General features: G+C 39.9%; 1 protein-coding gene across 1 annotated transcript in view; it reads left to right on the top strand.

The window, feature by feature from the left end:
• The window catches only part of zc3h3 (zinc finger CCCH-type containing 3), a 275,802-nt gene that overhangs the window by 76,984 nt on the left and 172,894 nt on the right, over window positions 1–25,924 (top strand). The window contains exon 4 of the mRNA XM_043687898.1: window positions 21,125–21,290. Within this exon, the coding sequence (XP_043543833.1) occupies window positions 21,125–21,290 (166 nt within the window). The remainder of the gene's footprint in view (window positions 1–21,124; window positions 21,291–25,924) is intronic.

Genomic DNA, 25,924 nt, shown 5'->3' with positions numbered 1-25,924 from the left:
TTCTGGTCTCCTTCCTATTGGAAAGATGTTGTGAAACTTGAAAGGGTTCAGAGAAGATTTACAAGGATGTTGCCAGGGTTGTAGGATTTGAGCTATGGGGTGAGGCTGAACAGGCTGGGGCTGTTTTCCCTGGAGCGTCAGAGGCTGAGGGCTGACTTATAGAGGTTTACAAAATTATGAGGGGCATGGATAGGATAAAAAGACAAAGTCTTTTCCCTGGGGTCTGAGAGTCCAGAACTAGATGGCATAGGTTTAGGGTGAGAGGGGAAAGATATAAAAGAGACCTATGGGGCAACCTTTTCACGCAGAGGGTAGTACATGTATGGAATGAGCTGCCAGAGAATGTGGTAGAGGCTGGTACAATTGCAACATTTAAGAGGCATTTGGATGGGTATATGAATAGGGAGGGTTTGGAGGGAAATGGGCCGGGTGCTGGCAGGTGGGACTAGATTGGGTTGGGATATCTGGTCGGCATGGACAGGTTGGACTGAAGGGTCTGTTTCCATGCTGTACATCTCTATGACTCTATGCTATATATAAGTGCAATGTACCTCAGAAGGAAGACTGAAACCATCTCTGTTAACAGTCTCAGTTGGTTAATCATGGATTCAAAGCCAGAGGATTGGGGTTTCAAGCCCAAAAACGTTGTTAGATATCGAGACTGACAGTTTGTAGTACGCTGCTCGATTGTTAGCAAGCTGTTTTTCAGATGAGAATTTAAACTTCGACCTCCTTGCTAAATTCAGTGATATCAAAGGTGTTGTGGTACTATTTGAAGAGAAACAAAAAGATTCCCCAAGCTTTCCGACCATCAGTTGTCTCTCAAGACAAACTAACTAGTGATTTAACTCACTATTCTGCAAATTTGCAATGACATTTACTAACATTGTCACGTGGCTTCACTTCAGAAAGTAATTGACTGTAAATTGATTGAAAACTGAGAATATGAAACCTACTATTTAATTGTTTTTATTCTGATGAGATCCAATTATTTTTAAAGAAGAATTGTTGGTGCACATATACTAGGTTTGTCACTGAATTAGAATGTTTTAAATTGTAGACATTTTGCACCTCAGCCACGCACAAGTTTTTTGCCCGTAAACAATAGCAATGAAAATTGTCTTGGAGAAGTTGCTGAACTTGCCAATTCAAATCAGCAGAATTGACAACGCATAGTTAAAGCAACAGGATCTCCGAAATCCCTCCCGAGTTAATAACTATATGTGGTAATGTTAATTCTTCTCCACCACACTGTTCAGGCTTCATATTCGACCACCTTAGTGCCCTTGATGAGCATATTCTCTGTATTGAAAAATAGTAACAAGAAAAAAAGTGTTAAAGTTAATTGTTATGACTAATTGGGGAATTATTCATGAGAATAGTCAAGATTCAGAGGCTCCAATTTTGAAACCTGGCTTTCCTGTTAAACAGAAAACAACAACATGTTAGGCTCCCTTTTCCTATGAACAGCTTATCAAGCTGTTTTTTGAGTTCTTGTGACGATGTCAAAAGAGTGATGACGTTTCAAACATGTGAATTTCACAGAATTTCATTGACTTATCAAATCCTGGAATCACTTCCTAACATATAGTGGGATACTTACAACACAAAGACTGCAGTGATCAAGAAGACAGTTCACTACCACCTTCTCCAGAGCAGCAAGGGATGATTAGATTAGATTAGATTATGTAGTGTGGAAACAGGCCCTTTGGCCCAACAGGTCCGAAGAGTAACCCACCCAGACCCATTCCCCTACATTTACCCCTTCACCTAACACTACGGGCAATTTAGCATGGCCAATTCACCTAATCTGCACATTTTTGGGCTGTGGGAGGAAATCGGAGCACCTGAAGGAAACCCACGCAGACACTTGGAGAATGTGCAAACTCCACACAGACAGTTGCCTGAGGTGGGAATTGAACCCTGGTCTCTGGCACGGTGAGGCAGCAGTGCTAACCACTGTGCCACCGACATGGTGGGCAATAAATGCTGACCTAACCAGCGAGGCCCATATTCCATGTACAAATAAATAAGTATGTATATCATGACAGACTGATACACTGCTGACAATGGTTGCTGCTCAGCACCATGAACTTGACGTGTACCACTGTTCTGTCCAGTGGATCAGAAAGCTATCAACTCTGTCAAGTGCTTGCCATAGTTCCTAGGCTAAATTGTGATGTCAGCACATTGAGATCCATGTTGTTTTGCTAAGTATCCATTTTAGATTTGAGTACCCCTTCCTACTTCCCAACCACAATAGCATAAGCTTACCCCATAAGATAATTCACTATGACTGTCAGACTGCAATGTACTATCATTTTGTGTAGATAGGTAAAATGTCAGAGATCAATTGATTGATCTGTAGCAATAATTATCAAAAACCAGACCAGTTGCACTGCTTCAGTAATTTTGAAAATGTAGTAGGATCTCCGTCTTCCCCTTAATAGGTTTCTGACAGCTGCTTCGTGTGGCTTTGTCTTGTCCAAGTGTATTGTCATTAAGTGGCACATAACAGGAAGGAGAGTTGAAAAGCAGAGTTACATGGGTTCTATGCTGTACTGAACATGGATTTTTGACAGCATCTATTCATCATCCCTCTGGACTGGAAAAGCATTACTGCATTAATGTGTAGTTGGAGGATTAGTTTTAAGTTTTCTGTGAGTTAACGCTTTCCTGAAAAAATGCAGACCATTTGTGTTTCCACTAGGATTGCAAAGAGCTTGTGCTCCTGTATGGTGCATTGTTAGGCAGTATTTAGATTTCCGCCTATGATTTATGATATGGTTATCACTAGTGATGTGTGGGTTATATGTAGAATTGAGGAGATTCAGTAAATTTACTTTGGATTATTCAAATGTACTTTTGCAGTCATTTAGAACTTAATGTTTTTGGAACCAAGTGTGTGTTATCTGTTTGCTTCATCCAGTGAGAGGAAAGAACATGGATACCAACCCATCATTCCCTATTGTTTTCATATGCAATCCCTCCACATCCAACATTTTTGCAAGGTTTTGAAGTGTTTTTGACCAGACTGGAATATTAGATAAATTAGATGCTGTAATGATACATAGAACTGATGTCATGTTAGAAATTTAAAACCTTAAGGATTTGGAGGTAATGCCATTTAGCAGAAAGAATAAAAGAACTGAATAGCATTTATATGGAGGAAGATTACAGAAAGATCACAGATTACACAAAGACATTTGGGAGTTGAATCACAAAAAGCTAATATCCAAGTTCAGTAGGTAATAGAGAAAACTTTGGTCATTATTTGATTGGGAATGGAGTATAAAAAGAGGCAAGTCATACTAAAGCTATACATGACACTAGTCATACCACACCTAGGTTTACTGTGAACAGTTTTATCTAAGGAAAGGTGGACTGATTTTGAAAGCAGTCTCAAAGAAGGTTTATTGGGTTAATTCCAGATATGGAAGGATTACCTTATGAGGGGACTGTTAGAACCTCACTGATTTGAAATTATCTTTAATTTACTCTTTTCATAATTTAGGTTTGGAGGTGGGAACTTAGTGCTAAAGATGACTTTTGGACAGTGGGTGGCATATCGTGCTAAAAGGATATCAGACTAAATAAGCTTTTACTCATTTATGAGGCCAGGCCTGGCCATTATTTAGAGGCATTAAGTCATAGAGATGTACGGCACGGAAACAGACTCTTCGGTCCAATTCATCTATGCCGACCAGATATCCCAAGCTAATCTAGTCCCACCTGCCAGCACCCTGCCCATATCCCTCCAAACCCTTCCTATTTCTCACACACATGCACGCACACATGCACACACAAACTTTTTGACAAAGTGAAAACTCACACAACACCAGGTTATAGTCCAAGAGGTTTAATTGGAAGCACACTAGCTTTCGGAGCGATGCTCCTTCATCAGGTGATTGTCTGATGGAGCGTCGCTCCGAAAGCTAGTGTGCTTCCAATTAAACCTGTTGGACTATAACCTGGTGTTGTGTGATTTTTAACTTTGTACACCCAGTCCAACACCGGCATCTCCAAATCAAAACTTTTTGACAGGTTCCCACTTTGCCCTCTACAGGGACAACGTTGAGATTATCAGGGAAAGGGGGTTTTGGGTTCACCCCTGTGTAGAACTCCAGAGAAAGTGTTGGGGGAGAGAGGGCGGGAGATCAGTCATTTGGAGACGGTGCCTGGACTGTCCAGGACTGTCCTTGGCAGCATTTCAGTGAGCCGAGTTCGTTTTTAATTATTGTACCTGTAAACAGAAAATCAGGGTTGAAACAGCTCTTTGATATAATGTTTCTATCGGGACCTTGATAATTGATATTCGGATAATCGAGTTTCCTCTGTATTTTGACCAATAAAGGAAAGCATACTAAATGCTACATTCACTATCCAATCTACCTGCGACTCTACTTTCAAGGAGCTATGAACTTGCACTTCAGGTTCAGCAGCACACCTTATGCACTTAATTGTAAGGTCCTATGTCCTGCAAAGATTTGCTTTCCCAGGTTGACTCCTGATCAAAAGGTTATGCATAGGCACCATGAGGGAAGAACATTATGTGTAAACAGATAGCAGAAGTTGGCTATAATCGAGGTCAGTACCTGGTAATTGGTTCCATCAAATCTAAAAAATGACCTAATGCTGAAGCAGATGACAGATGCTGAATGGTATCTGAGACCTTGGGGAGGAGTTGGTCCGTCTGTCAGAAATTGGTCAGAGTTTATATTGTGTTTTCCACTGTGTTTTCTGCTTATTGATGCAACAGCATAAAGATTTGAAAGATCCTTGCCTAAGCTCCCATAAGCAGTTTTATCGGAGTGAACTGTAAAGGTCAGCGTGATTGGCATCTTCAGAAAATCAACTAAGATGCCATCATCTATGCCTGTGGTATAACGCATTGTGAAATATTTTAAAAATCTAGCCAGTTTTGTTATTTTCCTTCATTTATCCCTTAGCTGTGTTTGTCTGTCTGCCTTTTGTGAGAGTGGGGCTGGAAACAAATGGAGCTGTTCATCAACTTCAAAACCTTCTACCCTGACCTTAAGTTCACCTGGACCATCTTGGACACCTCTCTCCCCTTCCTGGACCTCTCCGTCTCCATCTCCGGCAACCGACTCAACATAGACATCTATTTCAAACCCACCGACTCTCTCAGCTACCTGGACTACACCTCCTCCCAACCCCCTCATATAAAAATGCTATCCCTTACTCCCAATTCCTCTGCTGTTATCTGCTCCCAGAAGGAGCAGTTCCATTCCAGGATATCCCAGATGGTTTCCCTGCCACCCTCCAACCGCAACAAGGACGTTGGTCTTCACCATCCACCTCACAAATATCCAGAGACAGTGCATTATCCTTCACCATTTCCGCTGCCTACAATCAGGTCCCACCACCAGAGACATATTTCCCTCCTTACCCCATCTGCATTCCGCAGAGACCATTCCCTCTGTTACTCCCGCAGTAGATCCATGCCCCATTTCCCTCCTCCGTCTCCACCACCACCACCACCAACCCACCCTCCAGCTCGTCACCTTGCCTTGCTGCCGCAAGAGCTGTAAAACCTACAGCTTCCCCCCTCACCTCTGTCCAAGGCCCAAAGGATCTTCTCACATCTAGCAGAGACTTTCCTGCACATCCACCCACCTCATCTTCTATGTCCACTGCTCTTGATGTGGTTTCCTTTACATCAAAGAGACAGAACTCCAAATCTCAGATCGTTTCAGGGAACATCTCTGGGGACACGCACCCAATAACTCCACCTTGTGGCCCTTTCCACTCCACTGAGGACATGCAAGTCCTGGGCCGCCTCCACTGTCCAATCCCAGCTAGCCACCTGACAACTGAGGGAAGAATGCCTTATATTCTGCCTTGGAACCCTTCAATCACACGGCATCAACATTCACTAGTTTCCAAATCTCCCCTCCCCCCACCTTATCCCAGACCCACCCTTCCAATCTGGCACCGCCCACTTGACCTGTCCCACCTGTCCATGCTGCCTGACCTATTGTGCTTTTCTAGCACTGCACTTTCCTACTCTAACTCTCCATCATCTGCAGTCCTCACTTTCACCTGTCAACAAAGTCTGTTGAGTAGAGAGCTGAGACCGATTAGATTACTTTGTTATTTAATCTTTGTTCTGGTAACATTATTATGTTATTAATAAATTGGTGTTTCTTTTGTTTAAGATACAAACTGTGGCTGGGATTAGTTGTCCAAAAATCTGGTTAGGAGCAGTTAGGGTCAATTTTGAGGGTGTTTGAAGATTGTAATATGTTAAGTATACAGAGGTAGAAAGGCTGAATTAGTTTCGCCGTTGTCTTCATGTCGTAACAGGAGGTTGAGTAGGCTTGGCTTGGACTCATTGGAATTTAGAAGAATGAGGGGCAACCTATTAAAACACACTAGATTCTCTGGGAACTTGACAGGGTAAATGTGGAGAGGTGTTTTCCCTGTGGGAAAATCTTGGACCAGATGACATAATCTTAGCGTAAATTGTAATCCATTTAAGAGTGATATAGGGATTTATATTTTTCTCAGAGTACCTAGAGAAACCTATACCACAGAGGTTGTAGATGCTGTGATAAGGTTAGGTTTAGTTGAGAATATTCAAGACTGAGATTTTTAATTACTAAGGGAATCCAGGATTTTGGGGGTAAGGTAGAAAAATAGAACCAAGAATTATTTGATCAGCTATGATCTCATTGAATGGCAAAGAAGATTAAATTGGCCAAATGGCCTTAAGTAGGTTTGGATAAAGAATTTCAGTTAATTTATTGGATTTTGTATATTCAAGAAATTAACTCTATTGACTTGCTATTTGAACTGACATCTCATCGAAAAGATGGCATCCTTTCAATTTTTGATAATGCACTGAAACTTTAGCCTAGGCTGTACATTAATGACTTACTGCGGGACTCAAACTCACAACTGTTCTGATCTGATGGCAGGTGTGCCATCAGATATGCTCTCTTCAAGCTATGCTGTTGAAGCAATCTCCTCCCTAATTATCCGGAGCCGGAATTCCATTTTGAAGTATGATACCATACCATATCCTTTTATAGTCATGTGTGTCCTCCATTGGAGGAATACGGTAAAAAGCTTTTACGATGTCGCCATAAGAAGGCAGATGTCTTAGGTACAAATACCTAGGTACAATTCTTGGATACAACAGAGAAATAAAAGTAGTTGTTTAATTAAAGTTGAAAAAGTGACCATTTGGCTTGGATTTCTCAGAAGCTTTACAACTTAAAACAAAAAGGTGTGAATGAAGAGTTGACAATTCTGTAAACTAAGAAATGTGGCCATTAATTTCTTCAATGTGACATTTCACAAGCATCAATAAAATATCTGTCCCGATGAATTGTTTTAGTAATGTTGGTTGTAAATATTGGCATGACACCAGGAGAATGCCTCTTTAAGATAGTTCCATTGGTATCTCGTATCAGGCTGAGGGCAGACTGATTCTGAGTTTAATGTTTTGTATCAAAGATATGAAGTGCCTAGATTGTGTGTTCATCTGTAGAATGGAACTTGAGCGCACAACATTCTGACATGGTGGCAAATATCTTCACTGATAGAATATCTGGCTTGTGATTGAAAAAGGAATGCAGCAGTAATAACAAAGTGATGGAAGGAGTTGTCGACAATGACAGACAAGCGATGTTTGCTCAGCAACAACCTGCTTACTAAAGCTCAGTTTGGGTCCTGCCAAGACCAACAAGATGGTGATCTTATTAAAGCCTGGGGTCAAACACGGACAAACGAGTTGAACTCTAGAGGTGAGGTGAAAGTGACTTGATAACAAGGTGGTATTTGATTGAATGTGGCATCAAGGAAACCTAGCAAAATTGGAGTCATTGGATATCAAGAGAGAAGGTCTAAACTTATCATTCAATCATCTCAATCCCAGGATATTCCTCCATAAAGTCAGAAGTAGTGTTCTGCAATCATGAACGAACAATGTTCAGCACTATTGATAACTTCTGAGATACTGAAGCAACTCTTGCCAAATTCAGGAAGACAGAGGTTGGATTGATTATTGGCAAATAACATTGTGCCAACAACTGCCAGGCAATGATCACCTGACAATGAAATTCAACAACATTATCATTCAGTCCCACACTATCAACCCCATCAGTGTTGACCGGAAACTGAATTAGACTATATTAGAATATATACAAAGGCAGGTCAGGAATTCTGTGGCGAGTAATTTACCTTCTGCCTTCTCCATTATCTGTCTATCATCTCCAAGGTACAAGCTAAGAGAGTGGTAGAATACTTTTTATTTACCTGAATACATACACATTTTTTATGATAACACAGCCTGCTTCATTGCTACTTCATCCATCACCTTCAACTCGCCACCACAGATGCACAGTAGCAGCAGTGTATGTCATCTGTAGCTAAATAGTTGGTTCTGTTATAATGCATGTTTCTTCAATGCAAATTGGCTTTAACACAACTGAAGAATTTACACCTTATTCATAGAACACAAGCTTTCCTTACCTGTATTGGTGATAACATGATTCCGGCCCCATTAGGTTAAATGACGCAGATATTGCACAATTTTCTTATAACATGATATCGCACAAGAACCAAATTAACACATTAAATCAGAACTGACTGTATATATAAATACAGTCATACAACATAGAAACAGGTCCTTCAGCCCACTATATCCATGCCTTCCAACACCAAGCAACGCTACTCCAAATTACCTGTGCTTGGTCCATAGCTTAGTATGCCCCAGTCTTATAAGTACTTTTCCAGATGCTTGTTAAATGTTGTGGGAGCAGGTGCCATATACTTACTACACTCTGGGTCAAAGCATTTTTTTTCTCAGATCTCCTGTGAACTACTTATTTCTCATCTTAAAGTTATGCCCTCTAGTCTTAGATATGTCTGCCACAGGGAAGAGAAACTCACAATCTACTCTATCTATGCCTCTCATAATTTTGTATATCTCAATCAGATCCTCCCTCAGCCTTCTCTGCTCCAAGGAAAATAAACTCAGCCTTTCCAGTCATTCCTTACAACTGAGATTTTTTTTTTATCACAGGCAAAATCATGGTGAATCTCCTCTGCACCCTCTCCAGTTGAGTCATGTCTTTCTGATCATGTGGTGACAGAACTGCACACAGTATTGCATCTGAGACCTAGCCAATATTTTTTAAATTGTTTCAGACCTCCTTGCTTCTATATTCTTCATCCCATCTAATGAAGATAAACATCCTGTATGCTGCCTTCACTCTGTCTACCTGTACTGATAGCTTCAGGGATCTATGGACTTGTACCCCAAGGTCCCCTTGTTTCTAAGCACTGCTTCCTTTATTAGACCTCCCAAAATGTATCACCTGACACTTCCCTGGATTAAATTCCATCTGCTATTGTTTGCAATTTACCAGATGATCGATATAAGATTGTAACCTGAGATCATCCTCTTCCCTATTGACATCATTCCAACATTAGCTATCCTCCAGTCATCTGGCATTTTGCCTGTGGCCAGCCAAGTATTAAAAATATCTGCCAAAGTCCCAGCAATCTCCTCCTTTGCCATAGCAGGTTTTAGGGATTCATGTACTTCGATGACTGCTAAAACATCTAATACTTCCTCTTTATTAACCTAATGTGTTATAAAATCTCACCCAACTGAAATCTCACCCAACTGAAATCTCTGTCTGCAATGTCTTTCTCCTTGTAAATATAGATCAGATGTATTAATTTAAGACTTTAACCATGTCCCCTGCCTCCACGCATGGGTTGCCCCTTTGGTCTTTAAAATAATCATTTGAGTCATAGAATCCCTGGATAAGTCCCAATATTTTCCTGGTAATTGTCTTACTTTTGATACACTTCTGAAAAGTCTTGGGGATTTTCCTTGATCCCGTCAGCCAAAGATATTTCATGGCCTCTCTTTGACCTCTTAATCTCCTTTTTAATCAGCCTCCTACATTCCATACATTTGAAGGGCCTTCTATATATTTTAAGATGCTGTATTTGACATTAGTTTCCTTCTTTCTCTTTGTCAAATTCTCAATATCCCTTGACATCCAGGATTCCTTGGACTTGCTCCCCTTGCCCTTCATCCTTACAGGAATACCATGGTCCTGAATTCTCACTATACTACTACAGGTGGTTCTTGGATAAAGCGTGTTTCAGCAGAGCTGATTTGCTGGGGAATTAGGGAATGGTATTTTCGAGAATACCTACAAAAGCACAGATTTCAGTGGTGATTGTTTTGTGTGCTTCATTCTGCATATGCACTGATATTTGTGCCAAAGTCTCCATGCTGTTCTACACATGCGCCAACGTCAGCTGCTGGCAGAGCAACTTTCTGTGAGAGTTACTGTACAGAGAGCAACTTTCTGAGAGAGATGCATGAAGCAGCTTCCTGTGAAAGGTGTGCTACTCCTAAATTATCCCTTTTTTGAAGAAATGGAGGGGCAGAGTGACAAGAATGTTAGCAAGAAGTGTCCTGATGATAAAATTTCAGGTGGTGAATGCAAAAGAAAGGCTATAATACTGGAAGAGAAGCTAGATATTAAAAGCTTTTTGAATGTAAGGAGAGAATATGTGATGTAGCTCACTGAACATGAATAAGGGAATCTAGTTTATGCACCATGATGTATCATTGCATTAACAATACTTTTTAAATGTACTGTGTTAAATTTACTAGTGTTGATAAATATGATTTATACCTTCATTCAGGCGGAACTAAACCTTGTCTTAGACTTTTGGGTGATTTTTGAGCGATCATGAGTGATATGTTTTGCTGGTCTGCCCCTAACCCCACTTTCCTCGCAGACCCCAGTATTTATCTTAAGCCTTTTTTGAAATAAGCGAGGTTTCACAACTGGGGCATTATAGGAAAACTGCCTGTATTAAAAGACTCCCACTTACCAAATGTAAACCTAACTGCCACATATGTTTGCCACATCGCCAGATCCTGTCTAAACATATTGAAATTGGCCTGCCCCTAATTTTGACACTTCACTTCTGCAGTATCCTCATCCCTTTCCACAATGACTTTGAAGCTTATAGTTATGGTTACCTACTCCAGAATGCTTGTCCACTGAAACTTTAACCACATTTAATTACTGTGTGGAGCTTTGTACATCCTTCTATTAAAAGGGCATATAGATAGTGGAGCATTCAGCTGTTGTCCTTCCCTGCCTTAATAATGTACTTTACACTCCTGAACTTCAAAATGAGCAGTTTTTTTTTAAAGACTTCCAACCATTTCGTATTTCTAAAATAACATTAGGTCAAGAACTGCTCCATCTTTTGTTGGCTTACCTACATACTGACAAAAAGCTTTCCTTAAAAATTCCACCCCATCTAACCCTTTCACACGAAGGTGGTCTCAATTAATATTATCAAAGTTGAAGTCCCCTAAAACTCAAACCCTGTTTCTCTCTCACCTTTCCGTGATTTGCCTAAAAATCTACTCCCTCTCCCTGTTGAGAGGCCTGTAATCGTAGCAAATAATCACCTTTTTTTTTATTTCTAAGCTCTACCTAAATGGCCTCATTTGAAGAACCTTGTCGGAAATCCTGCCTCGTTCGTGATGGTTTGCTTCATCAATAATACAATGCTTCCACCTCTCTCACTTTTCTCCTCTTCTCCCATTGTGTCTGAAACTTCTATACCCTGCAATGTTGAGCTGCCTGTCCTTGAATTATGTCTTCACGGTTGCAACATTTTGGGCTTGAAATATCTTTGGGTTGGGTACAGGGAACACATTTTTTGAAACTTGCTGGAAACAAGGAGGTGATAATGAGGAAGATTATAAAAGACACTTGAAATGTAAAATCTCATGAGTGGAATGAGCAAACGTGTGTTCTCAAGGTAATGGTAAGGTCCAGGGAGTGTTGCTGAACAGAGACCTTGGACTACAGGTTCATAGCTCCTTGAAAGTGGAGTCGCAGGTAAACAGGATAGTGAAGAAGGCGTTTGGTATGCTTTCCTTTATTGGTCAGAGTATTGAGTACAGGAGTTGGGAGGTCATATTGCGGCTATACAGGACATTGGTTAGGCCACTTTTGGAATATTGCATGCAATTCTGGTCTCTTTCCTATAGGAAAGATGTGAAACTTGAAAGGGTTCAGAGAAGATTCACAAGGCTGTTGCCAGGATTGGAGGGTTTGAGCTATAGGGAGAGGCTGAACAGGCTGGGGCTGTTTTCCCTGGAGCATCAGAGGCTGAGGAGTGACCTTATAGAGGATTACAAAATTATGAGGGGCATGGATTGGGTAAATAGGCAAAGTCTTTTCCCTGGGGTCGGGGAGCCCAGAACTATAGGGCATGGTGAGAGGGGAAAGATATAAAAGAAACCTATGGGGCAACCTTTTCACGCAGTGGGTAGTATGTATATGGAATGAGCTGCCAGAGGATGTGGTGGAGGCTGGCCCCTCTCCCCCGTGAGAACATTCTGCACCCTTTCTGAGACACCCTTGATCCTGGCACCAGAGAAACAACACACCATTCTGCTTTTTCTCTGCTGGCCACAGAAACGTCTGTCTGTACCTCTGACTACAGAATCCCCTAACACAATTGATCTCGTGTAAGCCGACGTACCCCTCGTTGCATTAGAGCCAGTCTCAATACCAGAAACTTGGCTGTTTGTGCTACGTTCCCCTGAGAATCCATCACCCTCTACATTTTCCAAAACAGCGTACCTGTTTGAAATGTGTATATTTACAAAAGACTCCAGCCCTAGGTGCTGACCTCTCTCGCCCTTCCTGGAGTTAACCCATCTATGTGACTGTATCTTAGACTTTTCCCCCCCTTCCTATAACTGCCATCCATCGCATACTGTTGCTGTTGCAAATTCCTCATCACTTCTGTCTGTCTCTCCAACCGATCCACTCAATGTGATAAGATTCGCATCCAACAGGATTTATGGCAGATATATTCCGCAGTAACCCTTAAACTCTCTTTAAACTCCCCCATCTGACAAGAAGTACATATCACTGCAAAGGCCATTTTTGCTCTTCACAATCTACAGACCCAGAAAATAACACCGTCTTATTCCTCTACAAACACTGCCCCAGGTTAAATTAATAGCTATGGCTTATATTTTAAGTTTAATCAAGAGACCTATCTCCAAAAACATATAATCAAGAAAGAATCCACTATACTCACTACTGCATCCTTTCTCTTGGACAGACTTAAAACAACAATTAACTTATCTGATTCTGTGCTGTGAACTACGCCCAACAGTTCCTCCGAGATTAGTTGTGAATTTCACTGTTTCACTCCGATGTCCAGCGACACACAAATTCAAACAGCAAAGGTGGTAACTGTGCACGTTCTCTCTCTCTCTTGTGCTCTCTCTCTCTCTCGCTCTCTCTCGCTCTCGCACTGTCCTCACCAGGTGCTTCCTTTGTCTGTTCTTCTCCCTTTTAAACTGCTGTTGTTTTGACTTTTTTTTCCAAAGTTCCAAAACAATGCAACAGCATATAAAACAGTAATTGCTGCTCCTGGAATTCAATGAAATCACCTCCAACACCTAAAATACCTCAAAACAAAAGCAGCGAGGCTGGTACAATTGCTACATTTTAAGAGGCATTTGGATGGGTATATGAATAGGAATAGTTTGGAGGGATATGGGCCGGGTGCTGACAGGTGGGACTAGATTGGGTTGGGATATCTGGTCGGCATGGACAGGTCGGACCGGAGGGTCTATTTCCATGCTGTAATTCTCTATGACTCTATGCCTTACCTCGTGCTTATCTACAAGAAATCTAATATAGATTGACCTGTGAAGTGTGGAAGTTAATATTACACCCTCATTTCAAAAACGATTTAAGAATTTTTTTATATAGAAGACTAACAGTGTAGAAACAGGTTATTTGGCTAAACAGGTTCACACCAACCCTCCACTTAGACCCATCCACCTATTCTATCCCTGCAACCCTGTATTTCCCATGGCCAATGCACCTAACCTACACATCCCCGAATGCTATGGATCATTTAGCATGGCCAATCCACATTTTTGGACTGTGGGAGGAAGCTGATGCATTCAGCAGAAACCCATGCACATACTGGGAGAATGAGCAAATTCCACATGGTTGTCCGAGGCCAGAATCAAACCCCGGTCCCTGGTGTTGTGAGGCAGCAGTACGAACTAAAGTACCACTGTGCTTTGAATTAAGCCAACAATTACAAGTCAATCAGTTTAACATTAGTGATTGGGGATCCTTTAGAGCCCATAATTTAGGTCAATATCGATAGAACTTTGACAAATGCAGATTAAGGAAAGTCTGCATGAATTTGTTAATGGTTAATTCAAACTAACTTGTTTGAATTCTGTATAAGAGAACAGACATGATTCATCAGGTATTTCAATTGATGTAGTTTACCTGAACTTTGAAAATGGATTTCATAAAGTATTATACAGGAGACTTGTGAGCAAAGTTGAAGTTGCTGGAATTAAAACGGGTGGTAACAAAATGGAAAAAAAAATGCCTGGGTGACAGGTAGCAAAGCGTAGTGGTATGCAGTTGTTTTTGGGACTGGAAGTTGTCCTCCCCAGGAATTTCAGAACTGAAGAAGTCATACTAAAAGCATTAACTCTGTTCCTATCCCTGCAGTTGCTGTAATATCTTCTGATTTTATCCAGAATTATATGTTTGTTTCAGATTTTCAGCATCCGTAGTATGTTGTTTTTATTGAGGTTTAAAATTCAAGAGTAAGAACTAATTATGTATTAGTACAAAGCATTGGTTAGGCCACATTTAATTACTGTGTGCAGTTTTGCACACCCCTCTATAAAAAGTTTGTATAGTGAGTGGAGCATTCAAGTGTTGTCCTTCCCTGCCTTAATAATGTGCTTTGCACTCCTGAACTTCAAAATGAACAAGAGTTTGCTAACCCTTCCACATTTCTAAAATATTCTTTATTCCAAATTCTTAAGTGGTACAACATGATCAAGACTTTCTAAAACTGTAGTTAAAAACAGAACTATAGTAACTGCCTATAGTAACTATGGAATGTGACTATCCCATTTCCACGTCTGAGTGAAGTTGCCAAATTGTGAGTAGTTTTATGCTGTAGACCCTTGCCCCTCAGCAAATTACTCGAGGCTGAACAAAGTAATTTCACAAATCACCCTTTCAGGCAAAGGAGACTCATATCCCTTCATTTCTTGTGCTAAGGGTCATTATGCTGTCTAGGCAGTCCACTCTAGTCCTGATTCTTCCCTCTGTCCCTATTTTCTATTTAATATTTCATTAAATTGCCCTCCTCTTCCTGTTTCTTTATCAAATTCTGATAGAAAACCCAGACAGTATTATAAGCAGATCAATTACTTTATCTTGAAGTTTGATAAAGCTACAATTATGCTGTATTTCCCATGATTTTGGGAAAAGGGCTTGAAGAAATAGAATTCAGGCCAAATAAACCTGTCCCCTTTCAATATTATTCCATCATCTATCCATAGTATGTATCAATTACCCTTTACACCAGAGCGGGTCTAATTGTCTCTTAATCTTATTTATGCTTCCTTCAGTGGTCTTGCTGAGCACAATATTTTGCAACTATGCTTGAATGAAAAAGTTTTATTTGCCTTTCCTCTTGTATTTGGCTTCCAAGTTTTTAGCTCTTATTCAATTAGCCAATAATTTAGAAATGCTATTTTGTTTGACTCACTGGAGAGTAAAGCACTATAAAACCTAGACTATTCAATGCATAATTTCCTCTCCAGGGTGGTGAATATTTAGCTGAACTTTGTGTATATATCTGCTAGAGTCATGCAGACTGTATCAGTGTAGCAGTGACTGCAATACAGCTTTACGAGCAAGGGACTAAGGTTGGATTCTGCTTTCATTGTGCAGTCTCAGCGGTTTCTGCCTTGCCCACTTATTAACCATGGATTTTGTTTTTTTTTCCCTGTCATGATGAATAGTATTCATAACATGTTCAAATAGCACTAACACTGTATTACTCTTCATCTCTAGCTACAATAATATTCTTAATTAGGAGAATCTAATGAGATCGATTAGTCATTAGCCCTGACCTCGCTGGCCTGTGGTGTGTTGTTGGCTGATAACAGAGGAGCTCAGAATATTGTTGGTAATAAAAATAAGCATGCTTAGAGTGATGTCTGTCAATGTGGAATTAGTCTTTTTATAACCGATAGTTGTTAAATTGAGGTGCTGTTGCACAGTGTTGGTGATGTTCTCTGTTAATAAGGAGGTCCCACTCTGCTGGTGCCACAACTGAAGGTAAACTCACTTCCCAAATTAAACATCTGCCTAAAGTTAGGTTTGCTGGCACTCCATGAACCTAAATGTGCTGAGTCAGATTGAGAGAGTTTCCGTTCTTGTCTAAGATGAAAAAAACACATTGTCTACAAAATGATATTACATTCTGAGGTATAAGCGAGTTTTTAATTCCAAAACTGTCTTACAAGGAGGACAGCGTCAACGTAAATACAGAAAAATGGCTTGCATAAGTTCCCATTAAAATCCTTTTGTCTAGCTTTAAATTTCTATTGTTCAATTTCAGACAAGTCTGACCAAGTATATATGGATTGTTCATAGTACTCAATCATTTCAGATATGGAGGGTGTCTGATTTTATTATAGAAAGGTGAACAGCTATTCTCTTCACCAGGTTCGTTATTTCTCTTCCTTGGTCATTTCTGAATTGCCGAAACATGGCTGCAGATATGATGTAATGAGGATGTGGAATTTAGTTTGTGACTTAGAGTTGCTAATCTGTGGATTGTGTTGTGTAACACAAAGGGGAAATAAAGAATCCTAGAATCAATTTAAACAATCTATTTTAATGTAAATTTTCCCCTCAGACTGAGTGGTAATTACTTGCCCAAGCAGCTACTGAAGATATTTTTTGACAAAATTTTCTGCCACTTGCTTCTGTAAGTGTCTTGCGTCTGGTGTGACACTTCTACGGAAGTCCGGGTTTTCCGGACTCAAAATGTTAACTCTGTTTCTTTTTCCACAAATGCTGCCAGACCTGCTGAGTTTCTCCAGCATTCTGTGTTTGTTTCAGATTTTCAGCATCTGTCTTTATTTGATGAGGTCATTTGTAGCTTTGGTAGAACTGTTGCAAATAAATCACATGAATCAGCACAAGCTGGTAGCTGCAGTTTTCCTGGTCTGTATTCTGAGCTATCAGTTGTGAAGAAAGGACAAAGATTAGAAACAGAACAAAGTTGGGTTTTTTCTTCTGTTTTTGTTTGTGAAAGTTGATCCTGACATTCTTTCTTAATAATTATGAGAAAGGATTTTGAACTTTAAATTTTATTCACTTTTTTTGACTGTTTCATGACTAGCTCTACATTGTTCGAAGTTTAGGAGTTGAGACTGTGGTGCTGGAAAAGCACAGCAAGTCAGGCAGCATCTGAGGAACAGGAGAATCGATGTTTTGGCCAAAAGCCCTTCATCAGGAATGGCTCATGCCTGATGAAGGGCTTATGCCTGAAATGTCAATTCTCCTGCTCCTCGTTAGTGATAGGTGTAAATAGTAGAAAGTAGATTAGCTCTGCTGAGAGCAGACCCATGCAAGCAAAACATGAAGAAGTGAAGATGGAAAGGGATGAATCATGACTCATTGGGATAGCGCATATTTTGAACTCCAGCTCCAGTTTTTAACATTCTCTCCTTATGCTCTAGCCATTTCAGTTGTAACGGACTGTCACCTGATTTCGATATTTCACTATCTGCAGAAAATGCTTTGCTATGTCTTAAACATGGTGTAAAACTTGATTTTTCTTCACCTGTGTCTTTCCCACTACCACTTCCAAATTCTCATTGCCTCTGTTCCAGGTTCAATCCCAGCCAAGATCCCCAAACGTTTTAATCATGACTCACAGGGTGGAATGATGGAAACCAAGCCCCGCTGTTTTTTGCAATCACAAAAGGGCACACAGAGTGTTAGTATAATAGCAACACAATATACTTTAGTAAAGGAACCAAGGCAGAGAGAGTACAGCCATGTTGAGTTTCATTGGGGTAATGTGAAGCTGGATGGCTTCTACTTTAATAGCAGAAGTATAATAGGTAAGACAGGTGAGTAAGGGCATGGATTGACGTATGGAATTTGTGATGTTTTCTTCAGAGATGTGGTTGAGGGAGGGACAGGAATAACAACTCAACATCCTAGTATGTAGGATTTTTAGGCAAGACGGGAGGGTATAAAAGAGGAGATGGTGGTCACATTCTTAATTGAGGAGCTGCGTACTGCAGTAAGGAGGTACAATATATGGAAAGGTCCTCAAATGAAGCTTTGTAAGTAGAGTTTAGGAACAAAAAATGGGCAGTCGTACTGTTGAGAATATATTGTCAGACCCATGTCAGTGTGGAATAGACCAGCGAATTTGTAGGCGATTCACTGAGGTGTATAAAAACAATAATAGCATAATTATATTAGAGAATTTCAACTTCCCAACATTACTTGGCATTTTCATTCCTGAAGAAGGGCTTATGCCCGAAACGTCGATTCTCCTGCTCCTTGGATGCTGCCTGACCTGCTGCGCTTTTCCAGCAACACATTTCCAGCTCTGATCTCCAGCATCTGCAGACCTCACTTTCTCCTCAAAGATTTTCAAAGTACAGCTAGTTTAAAAGAGAGAGATTTCTTGAAATATACTTAGGAGCGCTTTTGATATCAACACGTAAAATGTCTGTCAATGGATGGCAAAGTGCTGGACCTCATACTAGAGAATGAAGCCAGGCAGCTCTTTGGGAGCATTTTAGTGACTGTGACCACAAAACCTTATGTATTCATTTTGCTATGGAGAAAAAAAAAGGTTTTGGATTGGGTGAAGATAGATTTATAAAAATGAGGCAGAATCTGGCCAAAATAGACTGCGAACAACTACTTCTGGATATATCTACAGCAAAACAATGGGGGCATTCTCTGAAGTGTCAGAACAATAAGCCCAGAGAACTCAGGATGTTTAGGAATATTCAGAACTGGATAAGAAGGAAAAGAGAGGTTTTTAACAGGTGCAAAGGGATTAACCTAATGGAGATCCTACTGGAGTATAGAAAGTGCAGAGGGGTTCACATTTTGGAGAACACAGAGGGTTCATGAAAAAAGATTGACGTGTTAGATTACTTTCAATTATCTTTGGTTTATCACTAATCTAACACTTCAATCTTTTTTCATTGAAAGTGTATCGAAATGAAAAGAATAATCCGGGAAAGATTAGGGCCCATTAGGGACTAAGGGGGATCTGTGCTTGGAGCTAGAGAACATAGTTTGAGTTTTAGTGAAGTTCTTCATATCTGTCTTCACTTTGGAAAAGGAGGATGTAGGTACAGAATTCAAGGAAGGGAATGTGAGGTTCTTGAGCTGATTGACATGGGGAGTAAGAAGATATTTGAGGCTTAAAATACGACACAAACCCCCAGGTCTGGATGGGTTGTATCCCAACCTGCTGTGGGAGACTAAGGAGGAAATTACAAGAGCTCTGACCCAAATTTTTAATTCCTCTCTGACCACAGAGGTGTGCCAAAGACAGCTAATGTGGTTTCACTTTTCAATAAATGTGTTAGAGATAAACCAGGGCATTACAGACCAGTAAAGTTCACATCAGTGGTAGAGAATATTGAAAAAAATTCAGAAGGAAAGAATTAATCTCTACTTGGTAAGGCAAGATTTGATCAGGGGTAATCAACGTGGCTTTGTCCAAGAGAGGTTGTGCCTGACAAACCTGGTTGAATGTTTTGAGGAGGTGACAAGATATGTTGATGAGGAAAGGGCAATTGCTTCAATGGATTTCAGCAAAGCCTTTGATGAGGTCCCACAGTAGGAAACTCAGAGAAACAGAAGATCTTGGGGTGTTTATCCGTACCAAGGTGGCAGGACAAGTTAATAGGGTAACTAAGAAAGCACATAGGACACTTCCCTTTCTCAGTCGGCATAGATTTAAGAACAGGGAGGTTATTTTTGATCTGTACAAGACATCGGTTTGACCACAGCTGGAAATGGTGTGCCGTTCTGGTCACTGCCCTATAGGAAATCTGTGATTGTGCTGAGGGATGTAGGAGATTCAACAGTATGTTGCCTAAGATGGAGCCGTTCACCTATGAAGAGCGGCTGAATAAGCTCAGGTTATTTTCTTTAGAGCAGAGAAGATTGAGAGGGGACCTGATTAAAGTGTGTAAAATTCTGAATGACAAGGACAGAGTGAACAGAAAGCAGCTATTTCTCTTAGTTGAAGGGTCAGTAACAAAGGGTGTAATTCTCAGATGATGGGCAGGGGATTTGAGGATTTCCTTTTTCAGTGATGGGATTCTGGAATGCACTGCCCAAAAGGGTGGTTGGGGCAGTGAACCTCAATTTAAAAAAAAATGTTCTTGAATTAGTACTTGACATCTCAAAAAGTTCAATATATGAGACAAGTGCTAGAAGGTGAGATTAGTGTAGGTTTAGAGTGGCTTTTGTTGGTGCAGACTTGATGGGCCAAAGGACCTCTTTTGTACAGTTTGATTGGATGTTTCTAAAGTTTTAAACAATACAAAGAAAATCCCAAACTGTTTGATTTTTAGACTTTGGTTGATTGAAAGTATGGAACAGGTTTCTATACTTAACAAACTCACTATTTAGTCCAAGTAATTAAATTCCAGCTACAGTTGAATAATTAAATTAGATGAAGTAAACTTTGGTAATGAAGACTTTGAACTTTTTATAAACTCCCCCTTACACAAGCAAACATAGAAAACAGGGGGAAAAACACATGGATGGAGGGAAAACTAAACTGTAAACATGGTTCAGTTGCAACAGTGTACTATCTCGATGCACTGTAGAAATTCACCAAAGGTTCTTTGACAGCACCTTTCAACCCATGACCACTTCCAGCTAGAAGAACAAAGGCAGCAGGTACATGAGAATACCACTAATTCCAAGCTGCTCACTGCCTGCATTATATTGCCACTCGTTCACTGTCGCTGGGTCAAAATCTTGGAATTCCCTTCCTAAGGATATTGAGGGTCTATCTACAGCACTTAGATTGTAACGGTTCAAAAAGGCAGCTCCCCATCACCTTGTCAAGAGCAAGGCAGGCAATAAATTTTTTTCTATCTTGATTTTCATTGTCTATATAACTCCTTTGATATGTTTGTTATTTATTTATAAAATGCTTTTTAATGTTTTTGTAGGTCTCACTTCTTCATCTTCAGTGAGGAGCCCTTCAAATAACCAACTGATCAATACGAGGTATAAAATAGTGAAGAAGAATGCAGGCTGGAATAGTACATTGCCAGGAGCCTCTTGCAGCATTTCCTCCAAGTCCAAGAAGATCAACAGCTCTATCTCTGGTTCAAGGTAATTAAGCATGTATAACTTACTTAGGTGCTGATTACCATATTTTCTCCAGTGTACTCTGATTAAAGATTTTAGTAGTGAAAACGGATGATGTCATTCTGATCCTGCCATAAGTGGACGCACACAATTTCATTGGAATGTGATGAGTAGTGACAAGAAACAGATCTTCGACTGATTTTATCTATCCTATCATAGAATCCCTGCAGAGTGGGAAAAGGCTGTTCGGCCTATCGAGACCCTCCGAAGAGCATCCCACCTAGACCATGCCCCAGCCGTAGCCTCAGTCTGCTACCAATCCCCATAATCTGGCATTTTAACCATGGCTAATCCACCTAGCTTTAACATCCTAGTCACTGTGGGTAATTTAACATGGCCAACCCATATAACCTGCACATCTTTGGACTGAGAGAGGAAACCAGAGGAGCAGGTTTAGAGGGAACGAGGAAAATATTTTTCACCCAGAGAGATGGGAATCTGGCATTCACTACTTGTAAGGGTGATAGAAGCAGAAAACTTAATATATTTAAGAAATATTCGATGTACATTTATGTCACCAAGATACAAAGCTGTGGTCTAAGTGCTAAAAAATGGGATTAAAATAGTTAGATTGTTTTATGGGCTTTTCTGTTGTGCAGAATGTGTTGCTAGGAAAGTGCAGCAGGTCAGGCAGCATCTGAGAAGCAAGAGAATCGACGTTTCGAGCATGAGCCCTTTATCGAAAGGGCTCGAAACATCGATTCTCCTGATCCCCAGCAACTGCAGTCCTCACTTTCTCTCTTTTCTGTTGTCCACTATACCTTTTATCAAGATGTGAATTCAGGACTAAAAGAATTAAATAATCAAACATTTTCAGTTAAGCAACATTAGAGAAAAACAGTGAGCACAAGCAACTTGCATTTTAACCTTGACATTGCTTGAAATACTTCAGGTGGTTTTATGGCATCAAAGGCATCATGCTCTTTAATACATGCAAATGACTAAGTAACCACAAGTGTTCTCCATCTTTGAACTCCTTTCATAAAATAAGTAAAGAGTCTATCTTGAATAAAGGCTTTGTTGTTTGTTTTGAAAAATATTTAGGACAGTCTATCCTTTGAAGTAGTGTCTAAGTCAATGTATGTTATAAACAAGCAGAACCTGAAACAACTGGCTTGTTTCCCATGTTAAATAATTTACATCTTTGTGAAAACCTGATTTGTTCTTTCTTGCTGCTGTTGCTGAGCTGTTTGTCCCAAAACCTACTTTCAGAAATATTTGTTATTCAATGATTTTGATCATAACATATGTACCTAATGTGAAAAAAATTAAGAAGTAAGGAGGGCACTCAAAGCTCATACCTCTGTCACTCAGCCAACTCAGTCTTATTACTGCTCCATCGTCTTCCTTGAAACTTTTTGTTGCTTGGTAGGAGCTCTGCATATACAAAGCTGAAAGAACATTTTTTCGAATCAATCATTGATTTCTTTGTCACTGAGGAGGCCTCAGGATAATGCTTAACAAACTGCTCTGAAAACTCTGTTTACATTTTGACAGTTATGACAAATTCCACTATAGTTGCTAAGGCAGTCCACACATTTTCAAACTACCCACAACCTTTTTTTTAATGAAAGAAATCTATTCAGCTTGTTTCCCATGTTAGATAATCTACATCTGTGTGAAAACCTGTTTGTTCTTTCTTGGGCCTTGATCATTACATGTATCAAGTTTTGTTGAAATCTGTACATTTTTGAGATATTATTTACATATGAACAGGGGTGAAGATATTACTTTGCCCCATTTCAGTGGTAGGGATTATGAATATATATTGGTTTCTCTCTTGTGAAGTTATGAATGAATCCGCAGAGCAAACACTTTTATAAATGAGAAATGTTAGACCATGTTCTGTAAGCCATGTTAAGTGCAATGTGTTATTAGTGAGACTGATTTACAATGACCAGGTGAATTAAATTCAGTCTCTGTTACATGATATTCTCAGTATTTTGAGGATTTATTTTGACACTGCTATTAATTTATTATTTGCAAGAGAAAATTAACAGCTGTGATTATATGGCAATTGTCACCAAGGAAAACATTTGTTAATTTGAATGTTATAAGTCAATATGTGGGGTTCAGCAGCACTTATGCAGATGTTGACTTTTGAATAAGTAAGGTCAGATGGTTTTGTAAGGTGAATTCCAGGGTCTGCCAGCAGAGTGAGGAGTATTGTGAGGTGTCACATTCATATTGTGAAGCACTATGAATAGCTATCCTAAAGTATAGCTTGAGGACCAGATAAGGTTGTTCATGTGATCCAGAGCCTTAAAAGAATAGCTGGATCCAGAAAGATAGTGAAAATTACAGTACAGAAGGAGACCATTCCACCCTTTATGTCCCTGTCTGCCAAAACTACCTAGCTGAATTCCATTTTTTAGATTGTAGTACATAGCCTTGTAGATTATGACTTTCCAAAAAATGTTTTAAATGTATTGATGATTTCTGACTCTGGAACCCTTTTAAAAAATGAGTTTGAGACTGTCAGCTCACTCTTGGTGAGAAAATGATTCGAACACTCCCTTCTCATCTTTCTGCCAGTTATTTTAAATGTATGTTGTTGACCCCTGTGCTTAGAAACCTAGATTTTTCACATCTCCTCCTATCATGGTCCCTCAAAATTTTAGACTCCTTTGTTAACTATCTCTTCAACTTTCTTTGTTACAAAGAAAACAACTTCAACCTGTCCAACCTTCCCTTCTTGTATAATGTTGACCAGAATTGTATGCTGTAATTTAGCTATGACTCTAGTGTTTTATTCAGTTCTCGCATAATATCCGTGATCTTATATTCTATACCTTAATTAGTAAAAAAATAATTATTCCTTACACTTTATCTATCTGCCCTGCTATCACAATGGATCTGTGGATATGGCCTCTCTATTTATCTGCACTCCATCTCAGTATTCGGTTAGCGCCAGTTGAGAATGAAACAACGAGGCTAAGCCTGCTTGGCTGTTAGTTTCCTGCAGTCTGTTACCCATTTTTCAGGTTGTCTTTTGTATGTTTATCTTTACCACCAGACCTTTACTTCATCCATGCTCTGGCCTTAGGAGACTGTGATTTGACGTCATTAGGCCATGAATTTAACTTTTTTATTATTTTCTTAGCCATTAAATTAAATATAAGTTAACATAGCGGTTTAAAATAGCTGAAGAGGTTTTTAATGTTTAAGAATAATAGCTAGCTTATTTAATAGGATTGTAGTTCCTCATAGCTTTTCAATTGATTCTTGCTTGGTCGAGCACTACAGTGAGGTAACTTCAGTCTTGATATCAATAGACAATAGAATGTTTATCAACTGCATTTTTCCTGTAGTGTAGAAAAAGGAGTGATTGAGAATTAGTAGTTCTGGGTGGAATTTGAAACATTGACCTAATGGAGGTCCTGCAGTCTTGGAGCAATGATAAGAGATACCAAGCTTTACTACAACATTACCACAGTTGGAAGGTCCCAGCGTGCGACTGTTCCAGAGAGGGCACAAGTGTTTGGAGCACTTCGTTGAAAGATAGAGAGATTTGACCACACCTTGAGGATATCTTATGGAATGACAACAATAAACTGACAGCAGGCATCTACGGGTCACTGAAGTACTCGAAGGGAAAAGGTTTTCTTAGCAAAAGCGATTGGGTGCTAGGGCCTGAGACCATTTAATATGGAGTTTGGGGGTACAGAACTCCAGACTCAACTATTAATGGACTGTATGTTTGTGTCCTGGTGCTTTCTGATGAGGACTGTGATTGTCATGATATCCCAAGTTCACTAGGCTAATTTAAATTTAGCTACAGTAACCTCTGAATAAAGGGACAGCAAAAAATGTTTTAGTGCAGGAGCACAGGGCTTTACTGGGAATTTCCAAAGGGGAGAATAATGCACCAAGTAAGAGTAATACACCATGACTTCCTACATCGATTAGATCAATGAAAATTTTGCTAATGTAATTCCTGGATTAAAAATAATCTTCTTTGCATCAATTTCTTAGCACTATATTAGTTATGACTGTACTACAATTGGAACAGTGCCCAGTGTAGGAATGGTTTAGGGGAGAAAGATTCAAGCAATTTTCAAGTGCAGAAACCTGGGAAAGGAGTGCTTCATTTGCTTTTCCCAATTGAGGCCTCTTTTCAGTCAACGTTTGAATAAAATGGCATACACTTGAAGTATTCTTTCAGAAAGCCATGGAGAAAGATGAGGAAGATGAAGCAATATCTGACAACCTGGGACTGTATAGCATTAGTGAGTTTTGAGAAGATTTGTAGCTCAGGTTGAGGTTTTGGGTGTAGATTTGTTCATTGAGCTTGAAGGTGCATTGCCAGACGTTTTGTCAGCCTACTAGGCAACATCTTCAGTGGGCCTCAGGCAAAGCACTGCTGAAAATTCCTGCTCTCTATTTATATGTTTGTGTTTCTTTGAGTTGGTGATGTCATTTCCTGTTCGTTTTCTCAGGGAGTGGTAGATGGGGTCTAACCTGATATGTTTGTTGATAGAGTTCCGGTTGGAATGCCTTGCTTCTAGGAATTCTCGTGCGTGTCTTTGTTTGGCTTGTCTTAGGATGGATATGTTGTCCCAGTCAAAGTGGTGTCCTTCCTCATCCGTATATGAGGA

This window comes from Chiloscyllium plagiosum, chromosome 4 (assembly GCF_004010195.1).
Source record: "Chiloscyllium plagiosum isolate BGI_BamShark_2017 chromosome 4, ASM401019v2, whole genome shotgun sequence".
Lineage (NCBI taxonomy): Eukaryota > Metazoa > Chordata > Chondrichthyes > Orectolobiformes > Hemiscylliidae > Chiloscyllium > Chiloscyllium plagiosum.
Note: the sequence above shows the minus strand (reverse complement) of the source record. Positions and strands in the feature narration are given on the sequence as shown.